The following is a 19,491-nucleotide window of genomic DNA, read 5'->3' as shown; positions in this document are numbered from 1 at the left end:
GTCTTGTTCTTTAAATAATGCGACTTCTATATGTTTCATGTTTCCATTGGGCTTTTTTTTTCAGGTCAAAATCCTTCGAATCTATATATTCCCAGAACTATTAATGTGGTAAGAGTTAGTGAGTGAATGAATAAATTTGAAATGTTCTTCACATTTTGTGCCCATGTGGCGAATAGAACCCGTATCAATGACTTGACGTGACAAGAACATATTGTCTTTTATGAGAGTGAGACGTTAAAGAGCATTGCAGTTATACAGCGATGTGCATGTACGTGCGTGTTCGCCTTCGTGTGTGCGTACGTATGAACGTGTGTGTCCGTGCGAGTGTGCTGTGCGTGCCCCAGCCTTCATATCGCTACTTGAACTAGTTCTGGTTTCATTGTACATCCCAGCCTTGGTACCATGTGTTTGTACAAGACAACCTAGTGATCACTGTCATGAGCATCGATCCAGGCAACTGGGATACGATGACATGTGCCAACCAAGCCAGCGAAGCCGACCACCCGAACCCGTTAGTCGCCCCTTACGAGAAGCATGGGTTTCTGAAGTCAATTCTAACCTGGATCTACCGGGTAATTGTGATACTGGTGATACATTTCTTTTCTTTAGGATACGATACGACTAAATATTTGTATTGCGCCGATATACAAAACTGCTCAAGGGCGCTTTGTTTTTTCCTCGATCATTGGATATTCATCACAATGGCACATAGTATTATCAATTTCCACTCCCTGGGGATCATACAGCTCTTGCAGCCTACCAGGCGCACCGAGTTAATGTGGCTTTCCCATCCTTACGAGGTACCCATTCACAGCTGGGTGGACTGCCTGCTATAAAAGGCGACTATGCTTGTAAGAGACGACTAACGGGATCGGGTGATCACGCACGCTGACTTGGTTGACACATGTCATCGGTTCCCAATTGCGCAGATCGATGTTGATCACTGGATTGTCTGGTCCAGACTCGATTATTTACAGACTGCCACCATATAGCTGGAATATTGCTGAGTGCGCCGCAAAACTAGTCGTCAGGAACCTCCGAGTGCGGGTTCGAATCCCGTTTTGTCCCCAGGTCTCCCAGCTCCATACCCCCCACTGGGTAAACATGCCAGACCTACATGACTTTTACCCACGTAGAGCCGCCACGATGTGGCATAAATGGAATACTGTTAAAATGGCGTTAAATCCATTACATTGACATATGTCTACTATGGGTTCATTCAAAATACGTTTCAAATTTATTTTTTTTATGATTTTTTTTCCGGCATGACTATTTTAAGATGAAGCTTGGGATAAACCGGATATGTTGTCTTTAACACGAGCATCAGTGTAGGTTGTGAAAGACCTCCTCTGATGAGGAACATATACATTTAATGTTACGCTCAAAAACACCGGTCTCACGACGCGGTAGCGGTGATGTTGTGGTGAAAACATATGCAGGCCTTAAAGTCGACGATTGATAAATCCAGATCTTAAATTGTTGGGATTTCTGTGAATGAATGAATGAATGGTTTTACGCCGCTTTAAGCATTATTTGGTCAACTTCAAGGGGGAAAACTCCAGAAAAGTGCTTAAAGCATGGCTGATGAGAAGGAAGTATGTGCTTCTCATAAGCCTGGACTAGTGTTCTCCTTACTAAAAAGCTTGACATAAGATCGGGTGGTTAGGCTCGCTGACTTGGTTAACACATGTCATCGGTTCCTAACTGTGTAGATCACTGTTGTTGATCACTGGATTGTCTGGTCCAAACTCTATTATATACAGACAGCCACCATACAGCTGGAATATTACTTAGTCTGACGTTAAACGCCAAACCAACCAACAACAACTTATTAGCATGTCCAACGTAAGTACAAAGCCATATTCTGGTGTTCCAGATTCCGATACATGTGTCTGATGAGATACAGACTCCGGTAGATGTGTCTGTCATTACACAGAACTTGGTATGTGTCGGTCGAGACACAGACTTTGGTACGTGTGTCTCTCGTGATACAGACTCCGGTACACGTGTCGGTCAAGGCACGGACTCCAGTGTATGTGTCCGTCAAGAGACAGACACCTGTACATCCTTGAAGCGTGGCTCAGAGCGTGATAAAGGTCACCCGATCGTACGCTTTATTTCCAGCTATAACGAAACACCGTCATAAATGAATGCAATAAAGGTAACTTTATAGCTCTGAAGCTTACAGCATGCTACGTACACGTGCACAAGTACGTGCGTATGGTGCAAGTTACGGCTGTTGATGCCACGTTATCAGATTCTGTTCAGTGCAATTATGATTCATAGAGGCAAGACATCAACTACTGACATTTCAAAGGTGAGTCACCAAACTAGAAGTAATATAACTTCCTGGTCGTGAAATCCACTGTTCGCAAGACCATGAAAGTTGGTGTTCTTGTATCGTTTTACACTGTAAGAAAATCTACAGATTCGTGAAATAAAAGTATTAATAACAAGTATGAGGAACAAAAAAAGTGTTGACGCCAAACATGCTATATAAGACCGTGAAACCTCACACCAGAAAACATCCTATAGTTTTCACGTGCCACATACGTGTGTAGGGTGTCCATCATATTTTGACCCTTCCAAGATAAATGCGCTCATGTCTGTGGACCATCATTTCCGAAAATTCGTATTGATTCTTATTTACATAGATATGCTTTATATGACTGCATTCATCGCTCGTGCTCGCACCAACTAGGCTACATGCTGGAAACCGGCAGAATCGGGTCGCAGTGTCGCATACTGTGTTGTGCCATTTGTAAGCATATTGTTCGACATGAAGTCAGTCAGACGGCGATTTCCATATTCACCATACAAAAATCGTCATTACTCGTCTTCTGAGTTCAGCAGCGCAATGATCAACAAACAGCATGGCCAGCATTGACACCAAGCCTTACCCCCACTCATATATCTGGGACATGTCTGTTGGTCGCCACCACGTTGGCTGAACGTGCATGGGTGACTAGTTTGTCCCGTCATATAAATGAATGCTTAACCCACAACTGAACCCGAACAACTTTGTCACTTCACTTCTCACCCATACCCTTAAAGATCGTTGCCTGTCACACCGCCCACTCATACTTTACTACTAGTGGTCAGTGTTTGTTCATCATGGTCATATTATCAGAAAGTAGCCTAACATGTTCACTTTCTGTTATACGTTATTATCGATGATCTTTTCAAGAGCACTTAATGGCACCTGAATCGGAGTTTAACATTCTTGCCGTGTCCACGGATTGTAGCTCATCATCCTTACTACGCAAGGGGTCATCTCACACTTTTTTACCCCAGGGTTCATCTCACACCGTCCTACCCCTGTCCAGGGTTCATCTCACACCATCCTACACAAGGATCCATCTCACACCTGTCTACACAAGGCTTCACTTCACACCTTTCTACTCAAGTGTTCATCTCACATCTTTCTACCAAAGGCTTCATCTCACATCTTTCTACTCAAGTGTTCATCTCACATCCTTCTACCAAAGGCTTCATTTCACATCTTTCTACCAAAGGCTTCATCTCACATCTTTCTACCAAAGGCTTCATCTCACATCTTTCTACCAAAGGCTCCATCTCACTTCTCCCCACGATACAACCATTATGTGAGTAAGTGAGTTTTAAGTCGGGTTTAGCGATATTTCATGGCAGGGGAGACCAGAAATGGGCTTTACACATTGTAGCCATTGAATTGAACACGGTTTACGCAATTGGATTAACTTAATTGGACATAAATTACACATCCTGCAGCCGTTCCCTGTCAATTTCTTGTTTCGCCACTTTCCTTTATAGTAACATGTAGTTGAAGGGAGCTTACTCCGATTCATTGGTGCCTTGCTTGACAATATCTCTAGAAGTGTCGTAAAATACTTCTATAGCGTCACATCCTCTTAAACAAGTTGCTGTTTCCTTTCCTTCTTTTATCTGCTGTTTATCTTTATTTGGTTTCAGACTGATACGTGCGTTGTTGCTGCTGTTGCAGTTTTTGTTGTTTTTGTTGTTTTTGTTTTGTTTAAGGAGAATGTCATGAGTATCTCAAAAAAAAAACTTTCAAAACGTTCGCCCAAAGAACGCTGAAACCGCGTGGGGGTAGGGGCGGGGTAGCTCGTCACACCATAAGCTCGAGTACCATGTATAAAAACCCACTTCTGGTTTTCCAAATGTAGCTGGAATACTGCTGAATAGCGGCGTATAACTTAACTCAGTGACATTACCTTGATATGGACATGCCCCCTAAAGCTGGATAAAAGAGGTCGGATGCCTGCTACTCTAACAACGCATCATTTATCCCTGGGCATTCACTGAGCAACTTAACTACCACTCTTGGTGGGGCGGTTATGGCCAGGTTTTTGTCACAATTGTGCACTTTGGGTTAAAAACACCAAACTTGGCACATTTCGAACCATTTCGAAGATTTCTGGATATGGATCCACCTCAGCAGCGCCACCTGGTGGCGCAAAATGCAAAATGGCCCCCAGTTTGACTGAAATCTCTAATGACGTCAGTCTATGCTCAATACATCATAAGTTATCTTGTCATAATCACTGTTTTCTTTCAGGATTATACTTAATAAGGTTCTATATATTCCTAAGCTAATATGCAGTGTCCACTGGTGGTGATAAAAATCCAAGATGGCCGCCAAAATAGCTTAATTATCAGAATGTGCCTTGTGTTGCATCAGTTTGTAAGTTATTAACTCTTGGCTTTAGACGAGTTAATTTAGATAAATCTAATATTGCTGAGGAGTCATTTTAAACTGCAATTTACCTATGCAACGTATGTGTGTCTCAGGACGTCTCATCATTGAATAGACACTCGGGCAGGACAGGTTTGTCCCCAGTCGAGGTTCCACCGTTCTGCTGATTTTGTAACCCGCACCACTAGGCTATTGTCAAACAACAAACAACCAAATATTATGTTTCAGGGATGCATTTGTACCTTACAATACATAAATCTGATCGCCTCTTCAAATTGTTCGCATTTGTGGAATCGGACTCGGCATGGCAAGTGAACCCTTTAACCACTTGGCTACCACACCATCTTAAATTCACAGATCAAGTTAATGATTTAATGTGACCACCCGAGCATTGCTTCAAGCTCCTAACACAGCCACTATGACACTTATTAAACTTACTATTTTGAGTGAGTGACTTTACGCCATATAGTGGCGGTCTGTAAATAATCGAGTCTGGACCAGATAAACCAGAGATCAACATAGCATCGATCTACAAAATTGGGTTATGTTGACATGTGTCAGCCAAGTCAGCAAGCCCGACTTCCCGTTCCTGTTAGTCGCCTCTATTGATTGCTGAAGATCAATTCAATCCCGGATTTTCTCTTGTCTGTTCCCATGGACTGTAAGGTAAGGTATGTTAAGGTCTCTGAGCATGTGTATGGTGTAATAACATCCCGCCTCAACAGCGTAAGTTGAGAGCTCACTGTGAACCAAAACATGAGTCTCATTAACCTAGTAAGACACTAACCTACTTTTCAGCCGATCCGAATTTTCTCCTGTGAAAGTGAAAATAGACACCACAAACAACTTTCCATACAATTAATTCCAAGTCCTTGTTTCTAAAGAAAATGGTATTTACAAACGAATGTTAAACTTTTATAACACTAACTAAGAAGTCACAAACTGTCCCAGTTTGATGAGGTCGTAAAATGATTCACAATGCACCTGGCTCACTGGTTACACCTGTTCTGCGTATTTGCGCTTATTCATTGTAGTTCTGTAATGTACAATGTGATTGATATAATATCAGTTTCGTATCAGAAAGCCGAACTTTTCTAGCGGCTTAGCCTCGTTTTGAGATTTCCACGATTTCCAGGTTTCCGTTTGTCAGAGCTCGCTGTACGACAGAGCACGCTTTACGGCGTGCTTGCAAGGATGAGGTGGAGCGTAGTTGCAAAATACAAGTGAATAGATGTATCAGAACATACTGAGTAATATTTATGCATCCGGTTGGTTGCCGTCTTGTATAGCTAAGATTACTGGTTGCCCGGAACTCTTGTAAATACCTAATATCGCCAGTGTATTCCCAAATTCCTGACAATTATGGCTGCCATAACTGCTAACAGAGAACTACGCTTATAACGAACTTAAAGGCACTACCCGGTTTAGTTCGTTATATAACCGTAGTTCGATATGTACTTATTTTGTCTGAAACGCATTGACAATGACAGAGACCAATTTCAACCTATCTGTTGAACTTTACTCGTGACTAAAGCCTGGAACTGACATTTCTTAGAAAATTGCTGGAGTTGTGGCGGCCATCTTGGATTTAGCCCCGTCCTGATTCTGACCTATCAAACTGAGATGTCCATCATACCTTTTTCGTTTTTTTTGTTTTTTTTAGAGAAATATATATATATATATATATATATATATATATATAAAAAGGAACGTGAAAAAAACACAAAAACATCTGGTCCCTCTTTGTGGTATCAATATGGTATCCATTTTCGAATCCTAGCTCACGGCCTAAATATATGATTCCTTAGAGCCGTCAGTCCGTTAAAACCTTCTTCGTTCGAAAAATAGTACATTCTATGTAGAAATGGACCTGTTGGCTAAATAATCAAAATTAGTTAGTCCATAACAAATATAGGTTCACTTTGGAACTGGGGTTGTGAGGTACCCTAGTAGTTGAAGTGTTTGATGGTCACCCCGAAGACCCATTTTAGACATGGGCTTACGGTGAATGTAAATATTGTTAAATCGTACTCACTCACTCACTCACTCACCCACCCACTCACTCACTCACTCACTCACTCCCAATTGCGTGGTACCCGTGGAGGTCCGGCTTACAATATTGGCCTTCAGTAACTCAAACTTTTCGTAAGAAGCGAATATCGGGATCGGGTGGTCAGGCTTTCTGAATTGGTTGAAATATGTCATCGGTTCCCATATGCGTAGATCGATGCTCATGCTGTTGATCACTGGATTATCTAGTCCAGACTCGGCTATTTACAAACCGCGGCCATATCGCTGGAATATTGCTGTGTGGCGTAAAACTAAACTCATTCACTCACACAGTCACTAACTCACTCAAATGGTAAAAGCGAATTTGCACAGTACACATATAACATCTTCAGTGGGTCGGGAAACGGGATTCTAAAGTACGTAGTTAACTCACTCACATCGCCTACAGCAACCTATCTTAAACCGATTCATTCATTCTTTAAAATGCAACCTTCTCCATTACTGTCGTGCATTGGTCAGAGGTCGCATCACAATTCACACAAAAGCACTTGCAACTTGACACATATGTTGCCACTCTGACAGTTACATAGCTACTTTCAAATCCACGCAGTTGTACTCCACCAGTATTAGCGGTGACACAGTCTTCCTTGGCCCATCCCCCGCCCGGCCAATCCCCCAGACCGTGCGTCTCCTGACCCGGGATGAATGGTATGCATGGCAACAGGGGCATAGCGAGGTAGCTACATCCGGCCATGAACGGGGCAATGTGAATGAGATATTTACATTATGAAACTGGCGATAAATCTCTACAGCTAGAATCTCTATAGTTTCCTATTACACCTGAGTCACTGGATGAACAGAACGCAGCCAGGTGGAAATCTCAGGTAGACACCCTAACTACAGGTAAGTCCAGGTTGTTATAAATCTAATTTTTGTACAAAGTCACATGCAGTTTGCAATATGCTGCAATTTGATAATAATATTTTTATGAACAAGTTGTATCGAACTGACACACTCAGCTAACTGGTTGACTTGTAACAATTATATAACCCAAGCATATCACGGATATTCTTAAAGACTCACTCCAGCTATATTCCCTATAAGCAGACTCGCACTCTCTTTTACTTTCTACCGGGCGACATATTTAAAGAACGGTAATATTAGTAACTAACAGTAACTACTATCCAGTGCCAACAAAGCTGCCCAACGCTTTGAATTACTGCAACAACTGATAACAGTTTGTTAACATAGTATTAGTTACATGACCCCATGTTCGTATTTACTGCAACACAATTTAATGATAATGAAGTATTTGAATATAGAATATCAGTTACATGACCCCATGTTCGTATTCACTGCAACACAATTTAATGATAATGAAGTATTTGAATATAGAATATCAGTTACATGACCCCATGTTCGTATTTACTGCAACACAATTTAATGATAATGAAGTATTTGAATATAGAATATCAGTTACATGACCCCATGTTCGTATTCACTGCAACACAATTTAATGATAATGAAGTATTTGAATATAGAATATCAGTTACATGACCCCATGTTCGTATTTACTGCAACACAATTTAATGATAATGAAGTATTTGAATATAGAATATCAGTTACATGACCCCATGTTCGTATTTACTGCAACACAATTTAATGATAATGAAGTATTTGAATATAGAATATCAGTTACATGACCCTATGTTCGTATTCACTGCAACAGATGATAAGTATTTTGGCTGGTATAGAAAATTAGTCACATCGCCCTGTGCTTCCCATTTCTGCAACAAATGATAATTAAGTTTGTTCTGTATAAAGTATTAGTTACAAAGACGTGAACTTTACATTACAATTGCAAAATCATGAACGTATATTTTTTTTAATAAAGTCGAGAAGCACCTGTATCGAATATTTTCTCTTTTTTAAAGTGGAAATAATGCCATCAAAATCTTGCTTGAGTATTTCTTGTCAAATAAGATAATTTTCATATTTAAAAATTTAAATAAAGCCTTTAAGCTTCGTATATTCATGGCGTTGTAAGCAACTGTTCGAATACATTTTTCAGGTGTTCGTTTACAGTTATACGCAACACAAAAAAGGACCATATTTTCACTGTGAAGGCGTGATCGAGATGAACAGCTTGGCGTTTAATGAGGTCAGGCGAATCTCGGGCCATTTAATCTGTAGCCTGCAATCGGCATGAATGGCGAGAATGCTAAATCACGATTTCCGGCTTATTGTGAGTTTTCAAGGCCATTCACCAGATACCACTAGCCTCCTCGGTATTTTCCGTGTACCCCCAGTAATTGGAACTTGTGCCTTTTGAAAATTTACAAATACATGACTAAAACTAAAAATTCAAGTTGGTCGCTTAGCATCTTCATAGTTTTTCATATGTCTTCATTAATGTTCTGAAAATACTGACCCTCCCCTTAATGTCTGCCATAGTGTTTATCGCCATCTTTTTTATTATTTTTTTTCAATTTTAAAACATAATGTGGGCTTTAAGTCCCCCGACAAGAAAGCTCTATGATAAATGACCGGTCCCTTTCGTTCGTGGTGAATGACAAGACTAACATTTAGTCTCTAAATATATAAAATCTAATAGTAACGAACAAGCACATTTAAATTGTAAAGGAGCCCCTGTGAGACCAGAGACCTCCTTCATTCAGGGCTTTAGCATTGCAGAGAGGGCAAGGCAGTAGTGAAATTAGTGTGGTTCAGGGACTGTGAGACAGACTAGGAGGGCTAGGCAGTAGGGGAAATAATGTGGTTCAGAGACTGTGAGATAAGCCAATGAATGAGAAAATATTATCTAAATCACAGATTTCGGTGTTACCCAACATAGTAACAAAACTGCAGTGACTCGACGCTATTTAACCACATACCGTATTTCCTCTAATCAACGGACCTCCACACCGGGCGCATATATAGAGGCCTAGACTAATGCTTAGTCTCTGAATAGATATAATTTTGTTAGTAACAAACCTATTATAAATTGAAAAGGAGCCCAAGTGAGACCAGAGATTCAGAGCCTGAAGAAATCTAGACTTGCATCATTTAAGGCATTAGAACTGCAGAGAAGGCTAGGCAGTAGGCAACATAATGTGGTTCAGGCACTGTGACACAGACTAGGAGGGCTAGGCAATAGGGAAACTAATGTGGTTCAGGCACTGTGTGACAGACTAGGAGGGCTAGGCAGTAGGGGAAATAATGTGGTTCAGGGTCTGTGGCACAGACTAATGGAGGCCCGGCGCTGATTACAGTACCGGTACCTGGTACCGTGTCATGTAGATGACAGGAAGTTATGATTTAAGAGACCTTTCCGTAATATGTATATTTTTAGTCCAAGAGAGAATGCATTTGCGAAAAAATGTAAAGGTCCATACCGGGCGCTTATTAGAGACCTGGCACTTATTAGATTTCAGGCGTTAAATAGAGGAACTACGGTACTTGGTCTCCCAGACCTGCACATAGTCCCTGGTACAACGCTTAGTCTCTGAATATATGTACCGCAATTTTCATAGTCATTTGAATTTTCATCCATATATAAACTAAGAAGGGGTTCCATGGAGACCAAAGATTCATAACCCGGAGAAATCTAGACTTGCTTCACTTAGGGCTTAAGCATTGCAGAGACGGCTTGGCAGCAGGGAAAATGTGGTTCAGGGTTGAGGGACTGTGAGAAAGACTAGATCTCAGGCCGAAGCTTTTCGCCCTCACGGCAGGCATGTATCATAGAGGAGGTGTATTGGTTTACAAGACTATCGCCCGTGGGTCAGGTCACCCATTCAGCAATGGCGTGGGCGGTTGGCCTGTGAGACACCCCCCAGCCCCACATCGACATTTCTCTCTTCTCTGTGTCATTCATAACCAGCTGAGCGGAGCCCACACGACCCTTACGTATATCACAACGACCCCAGGCTATTCCTGGACTAAACGCAATGTGCATCTACTTCCGCAGTGGCTTACTTATAATTATCTCTTCAGTACGAGTTGAAGACTCTCATCTTCCGGACCCTGAAACCATGTCTTTGCGTCTGTATGGAACACAGTCCGTTCTGGTAAACGATGGTGTGTTTGAAATTCATAATTACTTGGGTTTTGCATGTTTTATTTACATGTATTACTTTTATTAGTTTCTAAATGAGTTATGTAAGGATTAGAAATGCCTCCGTGTGTTTATGTTCAAAATGGCTGAATGGGTACTCCTAACTTGGCTTTCGAATCTGCCTGAGACGTGAGATATTATAGCTTTGTGAGCATTGTGTGAAGATCCTGTCTACATCCGACTATAATCATGTATGTATTTGCTAAAACACCATGAAGTTAGGTTTCAGTTCGCTAAGAGGTGCCGCTGAGTATACCCAACTAACGTGTTAGTATTAGACCTCGATGACTCTAACGTTTGGAATTATTTGAAGGGACGGAGAAATATATGAACGAATAACTCAAACATGATATAAATGATTGACAATGATTAATAAATATTGTTCAAACAAGAACAGTTACAGTCTGCATACAAATATTATTGAAGAGTGGCACAGTAACATTTAACGAAACATACTCTGAGTGTTTTTCTGTAAGCTACAGTGAAGTGTGACTGGATGTAAAACAGTATTTATACACGTTTGTTTGTTTGTTTGTTTGTTGTTTACCGCCATACTAAGCAATGTTCTAACTCTATGGCGGTGCTTTGTAAATAATCGAATCGGAATCAGAGAATTCAATGATCAACATCATGAGCATCGAATTTATACCTGTCATAGTTTAAAGGATAGTGAAATTTCTTATTAAATGAGTAATAAAATTGGTATTGTGTATCAAAAATGTAAATACTTAACGTGACCTGGGTGATGTGCACTTTGAAGAAGATTGGATTGTGGATTACCCGTGCAACACGTGTTTGTATGCGCTGTCATGTCAGTCAGGACAATAGACTTACGATAAACATAAAGCGTTAACGAACGTTGTAAATGTTGTTTCATAATAAATGATGTCGAGGACATTAGTCATGTTCGATTTGTTTGCAATATTCTTTCATTATTTTAAAAAAATGTGATTTCTAGCTTCATTAAATGTCACATGTATCGTTAATAAATATTTGTAATCTGTTGTCTGATTTTCCTGTGTTAATACTGACTAAACGTGACATGTATATCTTGTCTGTCATTATATACAAAACCGTTTTATATTCAAAATTCCGATAGGTCGAGTTCTGCGTAACACAGTAGCTAACATCCATTTATTTACCCCTTCGTTATATGTATTTCATATTTCTTCAAAACATTTTCTAAACTGTGACCATCTCGTATTTCCAAACCTCGGTCTTTCGTTAACAAGTGCTTCGTTCTTAACATGTTGAACACAATTCGCCTAATGTAAACACGTCGATAACAGGGCGGTATACCCAGCCCAGTCAGCTAGTCACTCCTTACCAGGTCGATTACAGTCAACATTCGTCTACTTTAACCCTTGCCTTCACCTCCATGGCTCCAATCTTTACACGCCTAGCGCAGCCACCCTCTTCAACTTGTCAGTCCCATTCCCCGCTCGATAACACGAGGATCACAAGGTCACAACTATTTTTTGATTGCTTCTCCAGACCCCTCTCCGCAGCTAACTGCCGATACTTAAATAAGAATGTCTGGTTATGTCCGCCCGGACAAGGCAATTGCATGTGATATTCAGTTTTTGTTTCATTATGTCTATTTGAATGTCCTAGTTTCTAAACACTGACATATATGATATGCCATGCTCAACACCATGTAATATTTCCGTATGTCGTCTCCTTGTTACGTTGAGGAAAGTGTCCTGTTTCTTCGATGAGGCTGATCTTATACGTTATTTAACCCCGGGTCAATTAAATATGACTGTAACGTTACGCGGATGGTCCCCATTTATATGTCTCACAGTCCCTGAACCACATTACTTTCCTTTCAATCCAACCTTCCCTGTAATGTTACAGCCTAAAGAAGCATGTCTAGATGTCCCCATGTTAAGGAATTCTGAGTCTCTCAACTTACTGGATCTCCTTTTCAATTCAAATGGGTTTATTTGTTACTATCAGTCGTTTATTATATATTTAGGGACTAAGGGTAAATCTAGGTTCCCATCTCCTGAAACTCGTGAACATATGTCGCTGACAAACTAAGATTCGAACACACAGTCACGTTTTGGCCTCTGCTGATAGTATGACAGACGTGAGGTTGGGCAGAACACACTAGACGGTTTTGCCAACACAAGGCATCATCTTTGAACTGTCAATATTTTGCATTTTACGCACGATGGAATTTGTTTCGTTAGGTATACAAAACCTGTGGTTGAAAGTTGAGGTTTTTTTTCATATATTGTATTTATTCAACTTTTGTTCCAGACCCGGATCTGGAATGACAAGCCGTAGTGGTACGAGTGCACAAAGACCCGAAACTATACCCTCCCTGGCCGATATCAATGGACGACAAGCTCATCCATGTCTACACGGAAATTGACCTTCTCAGATACCTCGTCACCAACAATTTTAAAAATGACAACACGTGCAACCCCCAGAACATCGAGACCATTGAAGTTTCCGGAGTCAATATCAGGAACCATTCCTTCAAAATAAAATTCATCGGTATTAAGTCCTTCAAACAGCTCGGCGTCCACGAAGCAGACGGGAGGTGTCACGTGAGCATTATGGTTTTCGCCGAGAAGAAACAGCGGGAGAGCGGGATGAAGGTCCTGACAGTCACCAACGGCAACAAGGAGATCCTTTACGTGAACACCCTCAGGAAGCTGTGCTTCTCTATCCCAGCCCTGGTCCGGAAGCACGTTGTGCTTGGGGATCTTGCAGACAGGGATCGGTTGTACAAGATGGACGCCAGACCTAGAGGACTCTGTGTGATTATCAACAACAAAACATTTGAGGATGCCAACGGCAATGATTATTTACCCTACAGGATGGGGTCTGATATCGATGCTCAGAATCTCAAGAGGTTGTTCCAGAGCTTCGCAATGGACGTTAAGATGTATGTGGATCTCAGTGACTGTGATATCATCAAAGAGACAAAGAAGATATCACTGAAAGACCATTCAGATTATGACATGTTTGTCTGTTGTATTTTGTCTCATGGCAAGAATGGTTCCGTGCTTGGAGTAAACAACTCAGAGGTTCCTATTCTGGAAATCACATCCACCTTTAGAAACAGAGGATGTCCTTCCTTGGCCGGCAAACCGAAGCTGTTCTTCATCCAGGCATGTCAGGGTGAAAGACCCCAGCGGGGATTTGTCCAGACTGACGTCATACTGGACGAAGAGTTCACGAAGGTTCTGCCAGATGGGTCAGACTTCCTCATTGCATGTTCCACGGAGCCTGGGTATGAATCATTCCGTCACACGAGCACTGGCTCCTACTTCGTCAACTCTCTGGTGAAGCAGCTCCGTGTCTCGGCTAACAGAAGCCTGGTGGACATTCTCACTGATGTGTGTAACGAGGTGTCGGATCAGACATTCGACAATAACAGGAAGCAGGTTCCCTGGTTTACCTCGACTCTCAGAAAGACGCTGATTTTCAACCAGTGTAATCATTATGTGAATGTCTAATACGGTACTTCAGAATGTGTTGCAAAGATGGAGTGAGTGAGTGAATGAATGAATTGGGTTTATCATGCTAGAAGCTTTGACACTGCCTGTTGAGAGACACTGGAATTACACCCAACAGGTGTATAGCATTGTGTTCATTTTCAATAATCATGTTATCATTATGTTTGTGGTTCCGTACGAATGGGTAAAAATGAATCAAAAATATTTTGGAATGAAAAGATTGAGTCTGCCCATGTGAAATGTGAGAGTATGAGCAAAGATACTATGTTTTCTTTTTTGACTCCACTGCAACCTGCTCATAGGATACAAAAATAAATATACATTTGTACGAAATGAATAAAATTTACACCTTTAGCGTTGTGACAACTGTAAAGACATTCGGTGGTAAGTGGACCAATCACAATGTTTTTGTTGTGTTATTACCCAGACCGTGAGGGGGTTCTGGAGTATAACTGGTCCCTCGTACTGTATTCATGTCATAAGACTTAATGGGTCGGGTGGTCACGCTCGGCGATTTTGTTTATATGGCGTGTCAACTTACCTTGATGTTATCTTGGTGATCAAAATCTAAACTCCTGAGTGAATTTGGGTAATTTTCAGTTCTTTTTAAGAGCCACTTGCAAAAGGGCAAGTGACGTTAAGACTTGTCCTTACTAATTTTCCACTTGCCTTAATGTTTAGTCGCCTGACTTGTCCCGGGCGTCAGGCGATGGGATTTTTGAACCCCTGATTAAACGCCACCCTCAGGATTCAACCTACATGTCGACAGTCTGTAAGTAATCGAGTCCGGACCAGACAATCCAGTGATCATCCACTGGAATGAGTGTTTCGGGCTTGATGATTAAGAAGCCGACGTTATATTGCTGCACCATGGTTGGCTGTAAACAATTAACACTCATAATCACTTCAGGGTGAAATGAAAATATTACACATTTTCGTGAAGATTTAGTTCGACCATTGCCCTTAAGCTGTTTGATCAGGGTTACACCATCCAAAGTCTCAGTAAATATTTAAAAATAGAGTCACTTTGACTCGTGTTTAGTCAGTTTATACTGCGTGCAGACGAGATTAACAATTAAGACCCTTTCCGGGTTTGTATTTCTGTGGCTTAGCTGGAACAGTCATAAAGCACAAGTGTTGACAAACGAATTTAGCGTTAACGATAATCAAAGCGCCCTTGAGCAGTTGAATAACTGGATATCGACCCTATACAAATATCTAGTCGTACAGTATAATCGTCCACTGTTTCGCAGCAAGTGGACTGAAGTTTAATGATTCTTTGTAAAGCAGTTTTATTGTTTTCATTATTTTTTATTACTTTTTATTTATTTTTGATTATACTTATACTTTTTTATTTTGTGTTTGGTCGTAGAATGTAGTTTACCAAATTAGTAACCGTACTGCAGCTTACAAGGTCTCGTGGTCACTTCGTTCCTGGCTGTTTTATCAAATCAAATTGTAGACGACGAATTGGACATTCATGGATTGATTTCCCGATACTAAGGGTTCAACTTATGACAGCAGATCTCCGAAACATCGCGGCTGTAACGGAAGTAGTATTTAATCTAAAAATAGGTTGTTGGTCTGAGTTCGAAAGCTACGAGTCCACGGAATGTTAGTCGAATGTAGAAACAATTCTTAAACCTACAATTTGTGCGTGTTCTCTACTCGGCTCTGGGATCTGATCATCACTAAGCACTAACGGGACTTATAGCAACCAGTTAGTATTCGGTGTCATCACTGTCAACAAGGAAAATGTAGACAGATTTGTGTACTCAAAGCATATTGACTTACGTTGCCATTGTCGTTATGGTCGCAAGAAGTATTCACCACCGTTAATTGATTGGAATATCTAATACAGTTCCCTGTTGAGACTTGTGTCATATGTTCTCGTCATTTGTTTTTTTATTCGGCCTCTGCTGGTTTGTGACGTGTGCCTTCAGTGAAGTTGGATTCACTCGCCGCTTCAAGAACACTACGACTCGTTCATGGTGACTTATGAACATAAACTTATAACACCTTAAGATGGCAACTCTCCTTCTATGCCTGGGAACGGCTTCCATAATCTGTGGTTGTATATAAATTAGATGATTACTAAGTTATGTTGACTGTGTACGCACTGAAATATATTCACAAGAGTGTGTGCGCCCTTGTGTGTGCATGTCTACGTATGTATATGTGCGTGCGTCAATCCCGTGATTAATCTTTTTTCGTCGGAATTACACCCCCATGAAGATTCGAGTTAGAATGTTTGTAGAATGCAGTAACCCATAGTTTCGTAAAAGGAGATACGTCATCGTATCCCATCTCCGTAGATCACTGCCGTTGATCACTGGATTATCTGGTCCAGACTTGATTTTTTACAGACCGTCACTGGAAAATTGCTGCGTGCGTGCGTAAAATTAAACTCATTCACTCACTCACTCGTCGGGGTTTAACACCAATTCCACCATTTAACTCGAAGTTATCAAGCCTACCCGGTTAGAGATGACGTCACTGCTTACGACCAACATTGACTGCTCATAGATAGTTTGGCGAAAGACTGCAGATAAAGATCCAGGTGACTGATCCACTGGATGAATATCATCTGAGCCAACAAAGAGCTTAAGTCCGTAGCATTACCACGATGTCAACAAATCCATCAACTCAGACCAGTAGGCCACGCTTGTAACGTTACCTGTGTTGTATTTGGCCTGGATATGCATGGCTAGATAGGATACAGTTGACAAATACCTTCATTTCAAGTGACCTTATTATGTGGTATTCCGTCGTGAACGTTTATATTTTCCACATCGCTGAAACTCGAAGTCATGCAGAGTTGAGATTTACCAAATATGATCGCAATGTCTTTACCGCAGCTTAGAATGTTCCAGTCTGATTAACTGTATAATAATCACATTAAAATGGTATTTTGTCACTTCCGAAACATTTCTGTACACCATATAGTTTCATTAAGAAATTCCAGGTAATTTGGAGTTGTGGTGCACAGTTTAATGAAATGCTTTTCAATTCTTCACTGTCTTCAAACGTACAACACATGTGTCACGTGACAAATCTGATAAGTGTGTTTAGTTTTCCACCTCTTTTAGCAACATCCCAGCAATATCATGGCGGGAACATCAGAAACAGGCTTTACACATTGTACCCATGTGTGGAGAATCCAACCAGAGTCTTCAGGATGACGAGTCACTAAGCTACCCTACTGCAGTTTCGATCAGTCGTCAGAAAAATAAGTCAGCTTGGAAATATGACTCCCAGAGAGAGAATGGTTTCGGAAAGAAAAGCTTACTGACAAGAAACGTTGCATGTCGACCATACAGTTTCACCGTAGATCAGGGACCATTGGTGCTGTTTAGATATTTAAGTACGGGCGGATACAGCTTTTCTGAGAAGGGGGGTCATTTAATAAACTTTCAGGACTAAAGGAGGGAGGGGGTTCACCCTTGACTGTAACTGAAAACAATGTTCAATTTGTCTTCCACATAATGTGAATAAAGACAGATTCAGCATATATTAATCCTAAAACATGCTTTAAGAAATCGAGGGCGAATAGCCACGTGCGTCGGGCAACCAGGCTTCAAGCTCCAGAAGATTGAAATTCAATGCATTTCGCCAGAGACCATATACTGGTTTATTTTCTCTTAATCTGCTAATCTCAATGCTCGGCAACCGGGTCTTCATTCTAATTCTGATCAGGCCCTCATGGTGCCTGGTAAACACTGGGAAGCCGAGGATTGTTTCTTGTAGTGTACTGCTGACCGCAAGAGCACTTCTGCAAACTGTCCATGGAATAGTCAATGGTCAGTAGTGCCTACCGTGTTATACGCCAGCAGCTAAATATCAACAGAACGCATTGGCCTGTCCTTATTTCTCAAAGAGGACATCATAAGGTCAATGTCATCCGCTGTGTTAGACGAACAAGGACAGGCTCTGCATGAGGAGTGGATAGGTCAGCTTCGATTTGTCATGTGGGATTGATTCGGGCCATGCGAGGTCGTCTAAACGAAAGTTTGACCAACCCTGCTGGACTATATCAATCAATGTCCTCTCTTTTCTTCTGTGGAGTATAGTTAACACTGGATCTAGTCAACTGTCAGTCTGCCTTCATTAAGCGAAACACACCAGTAGACCCTATTGATATATATGGAGAACTAACACTAGTAGGCCGATTGATATACACTGACCACTAACACCAGTAGGTCCTATTGAAATACATGGCGAAACAACACCAGTAGGCCTTCTAATACACACAGGGAACTAACACCAGCAGGTCCTATTGATATACTTGGAGATCTGTTATGTCCTACTGATATACTTGGAGATCTGTTATGTCCTGTTGATATGCTTGGAGATCTATTATGCCCTATTGATATAAATGGAGAACTAAATATGGAAATATTAATCAATGTCATCTCTTTCTTTTGTGGAGTATAGTTAACACTGGCATGGCTCTAGTCAACTGTCAGTCTGCCTTCATTAAGCGAAACAAACAAGTAGGCCCTATTAACATTCATGGAGATCTAACACCGGTAGGTCCTATTGATATACATAGAGAAGTAACACCAGCTGATGTACATGGAGATCTAACACCAGTAGGCCCTATTAATAGCAAGAGGAACTAACACCGGTAGGTCATATATTGATATAAATGGAGATGTAACACCAGTAGGTCCTATTGAAATACATCGAGATCTAACACCAGTAGGTCCTACTGAAATACATCGAGATCTAACACCAGTTGGTCCTATTGAAATACATGGAGATCTAACACCGGTAGGTCCTGTTGAAATACATTGAGATCTAACACCAGTAGGTCCTATTGATATACATGGAGATCTAACACCAGTAGGTCCTATTGATATACATTGAGATCTAACACCGGTAGGTCCTATAGGAATACATCGAGATCTAACACCGGTAGGTCCTACTGAAATACATCGAGATCTAACACCGGTAGGTCCTATTGAAATACATCGAGATGTAACACCGGTAGGTCCTATTGACATACATTGAGATCTAACACCAGTAGGTCCTATTGATATACATGGAGATCTAACACCAGTAGGTCCTATTGAAATACATCGAGATTTAACATCGGTAGGTCCTATTGAAATACATTGAGATCTAACACCAGTAGGTCCTACTGAAATACATCGAAATCTAACACCAGTAGGTCCTATTGAAATACATCGAAA

General features: G+C 41.0%; 1 protein-coding gene across 2 annotated transcripts; it reads left to right on the top strand.

Annotated features, from left to right (window-relative positions):
- Window positions 1-7,489: 7,489 nt before the first annotated feature.
- On the top strand, window positions 7,490-14,696 carry LOC137288077 (caspase-3-like). 2 transcript variants are annotated; one of them, XM_067820452.1, is made up of 2 exons: window positions 7,490-7,609; window positions 13,089-14,651. In XM_067820452.1, the coding sequence occupies exon 2, from the start codon at window positions 13,166-13,168 to the stop codon at window positions 14,294-14,296; it is 1,131 nt and encodes a 376-aa protein (XP_067676553.1). In that variant the 5' UTR covers window positions 7,490-7,609; window positions 13,089-13,165; the 3' UTR covers window positions 14,297-14,651. The 2 variants fall into 2 exon arrangements, with proteins under 2 accessions (XP_067676553.1, XP_067676554.1); XM_067820453.1 differs by lacking the exon at window positions 7,490-7,609 and adding an exon at window positions 10,678-10,786 and having other exon boundaries at window positions 13,089-14,696.
- The last annotated feature ends 4,795 nt before the right edge of the window (window positions 14,697-19,491 follow it).

Source organism: Haliotis asinina, chromosome 6 (genome assembly GCF_037392515.1).
Source record: "Haliotis asinina isolate JCU_RB_2024 chromosome 6, JCU_Hal_asi_v2, whole genome shotgun sequence".
Lineage (NCBI taxonomy): Eukaryota > Metazoa > Mollusca > Gastropoda > Lepetellida > Haliotidae > Haliotis > Haliotis asinina.
This window is presented reverse-complemented; position numbering and strand designations above follow the sequence as displayed.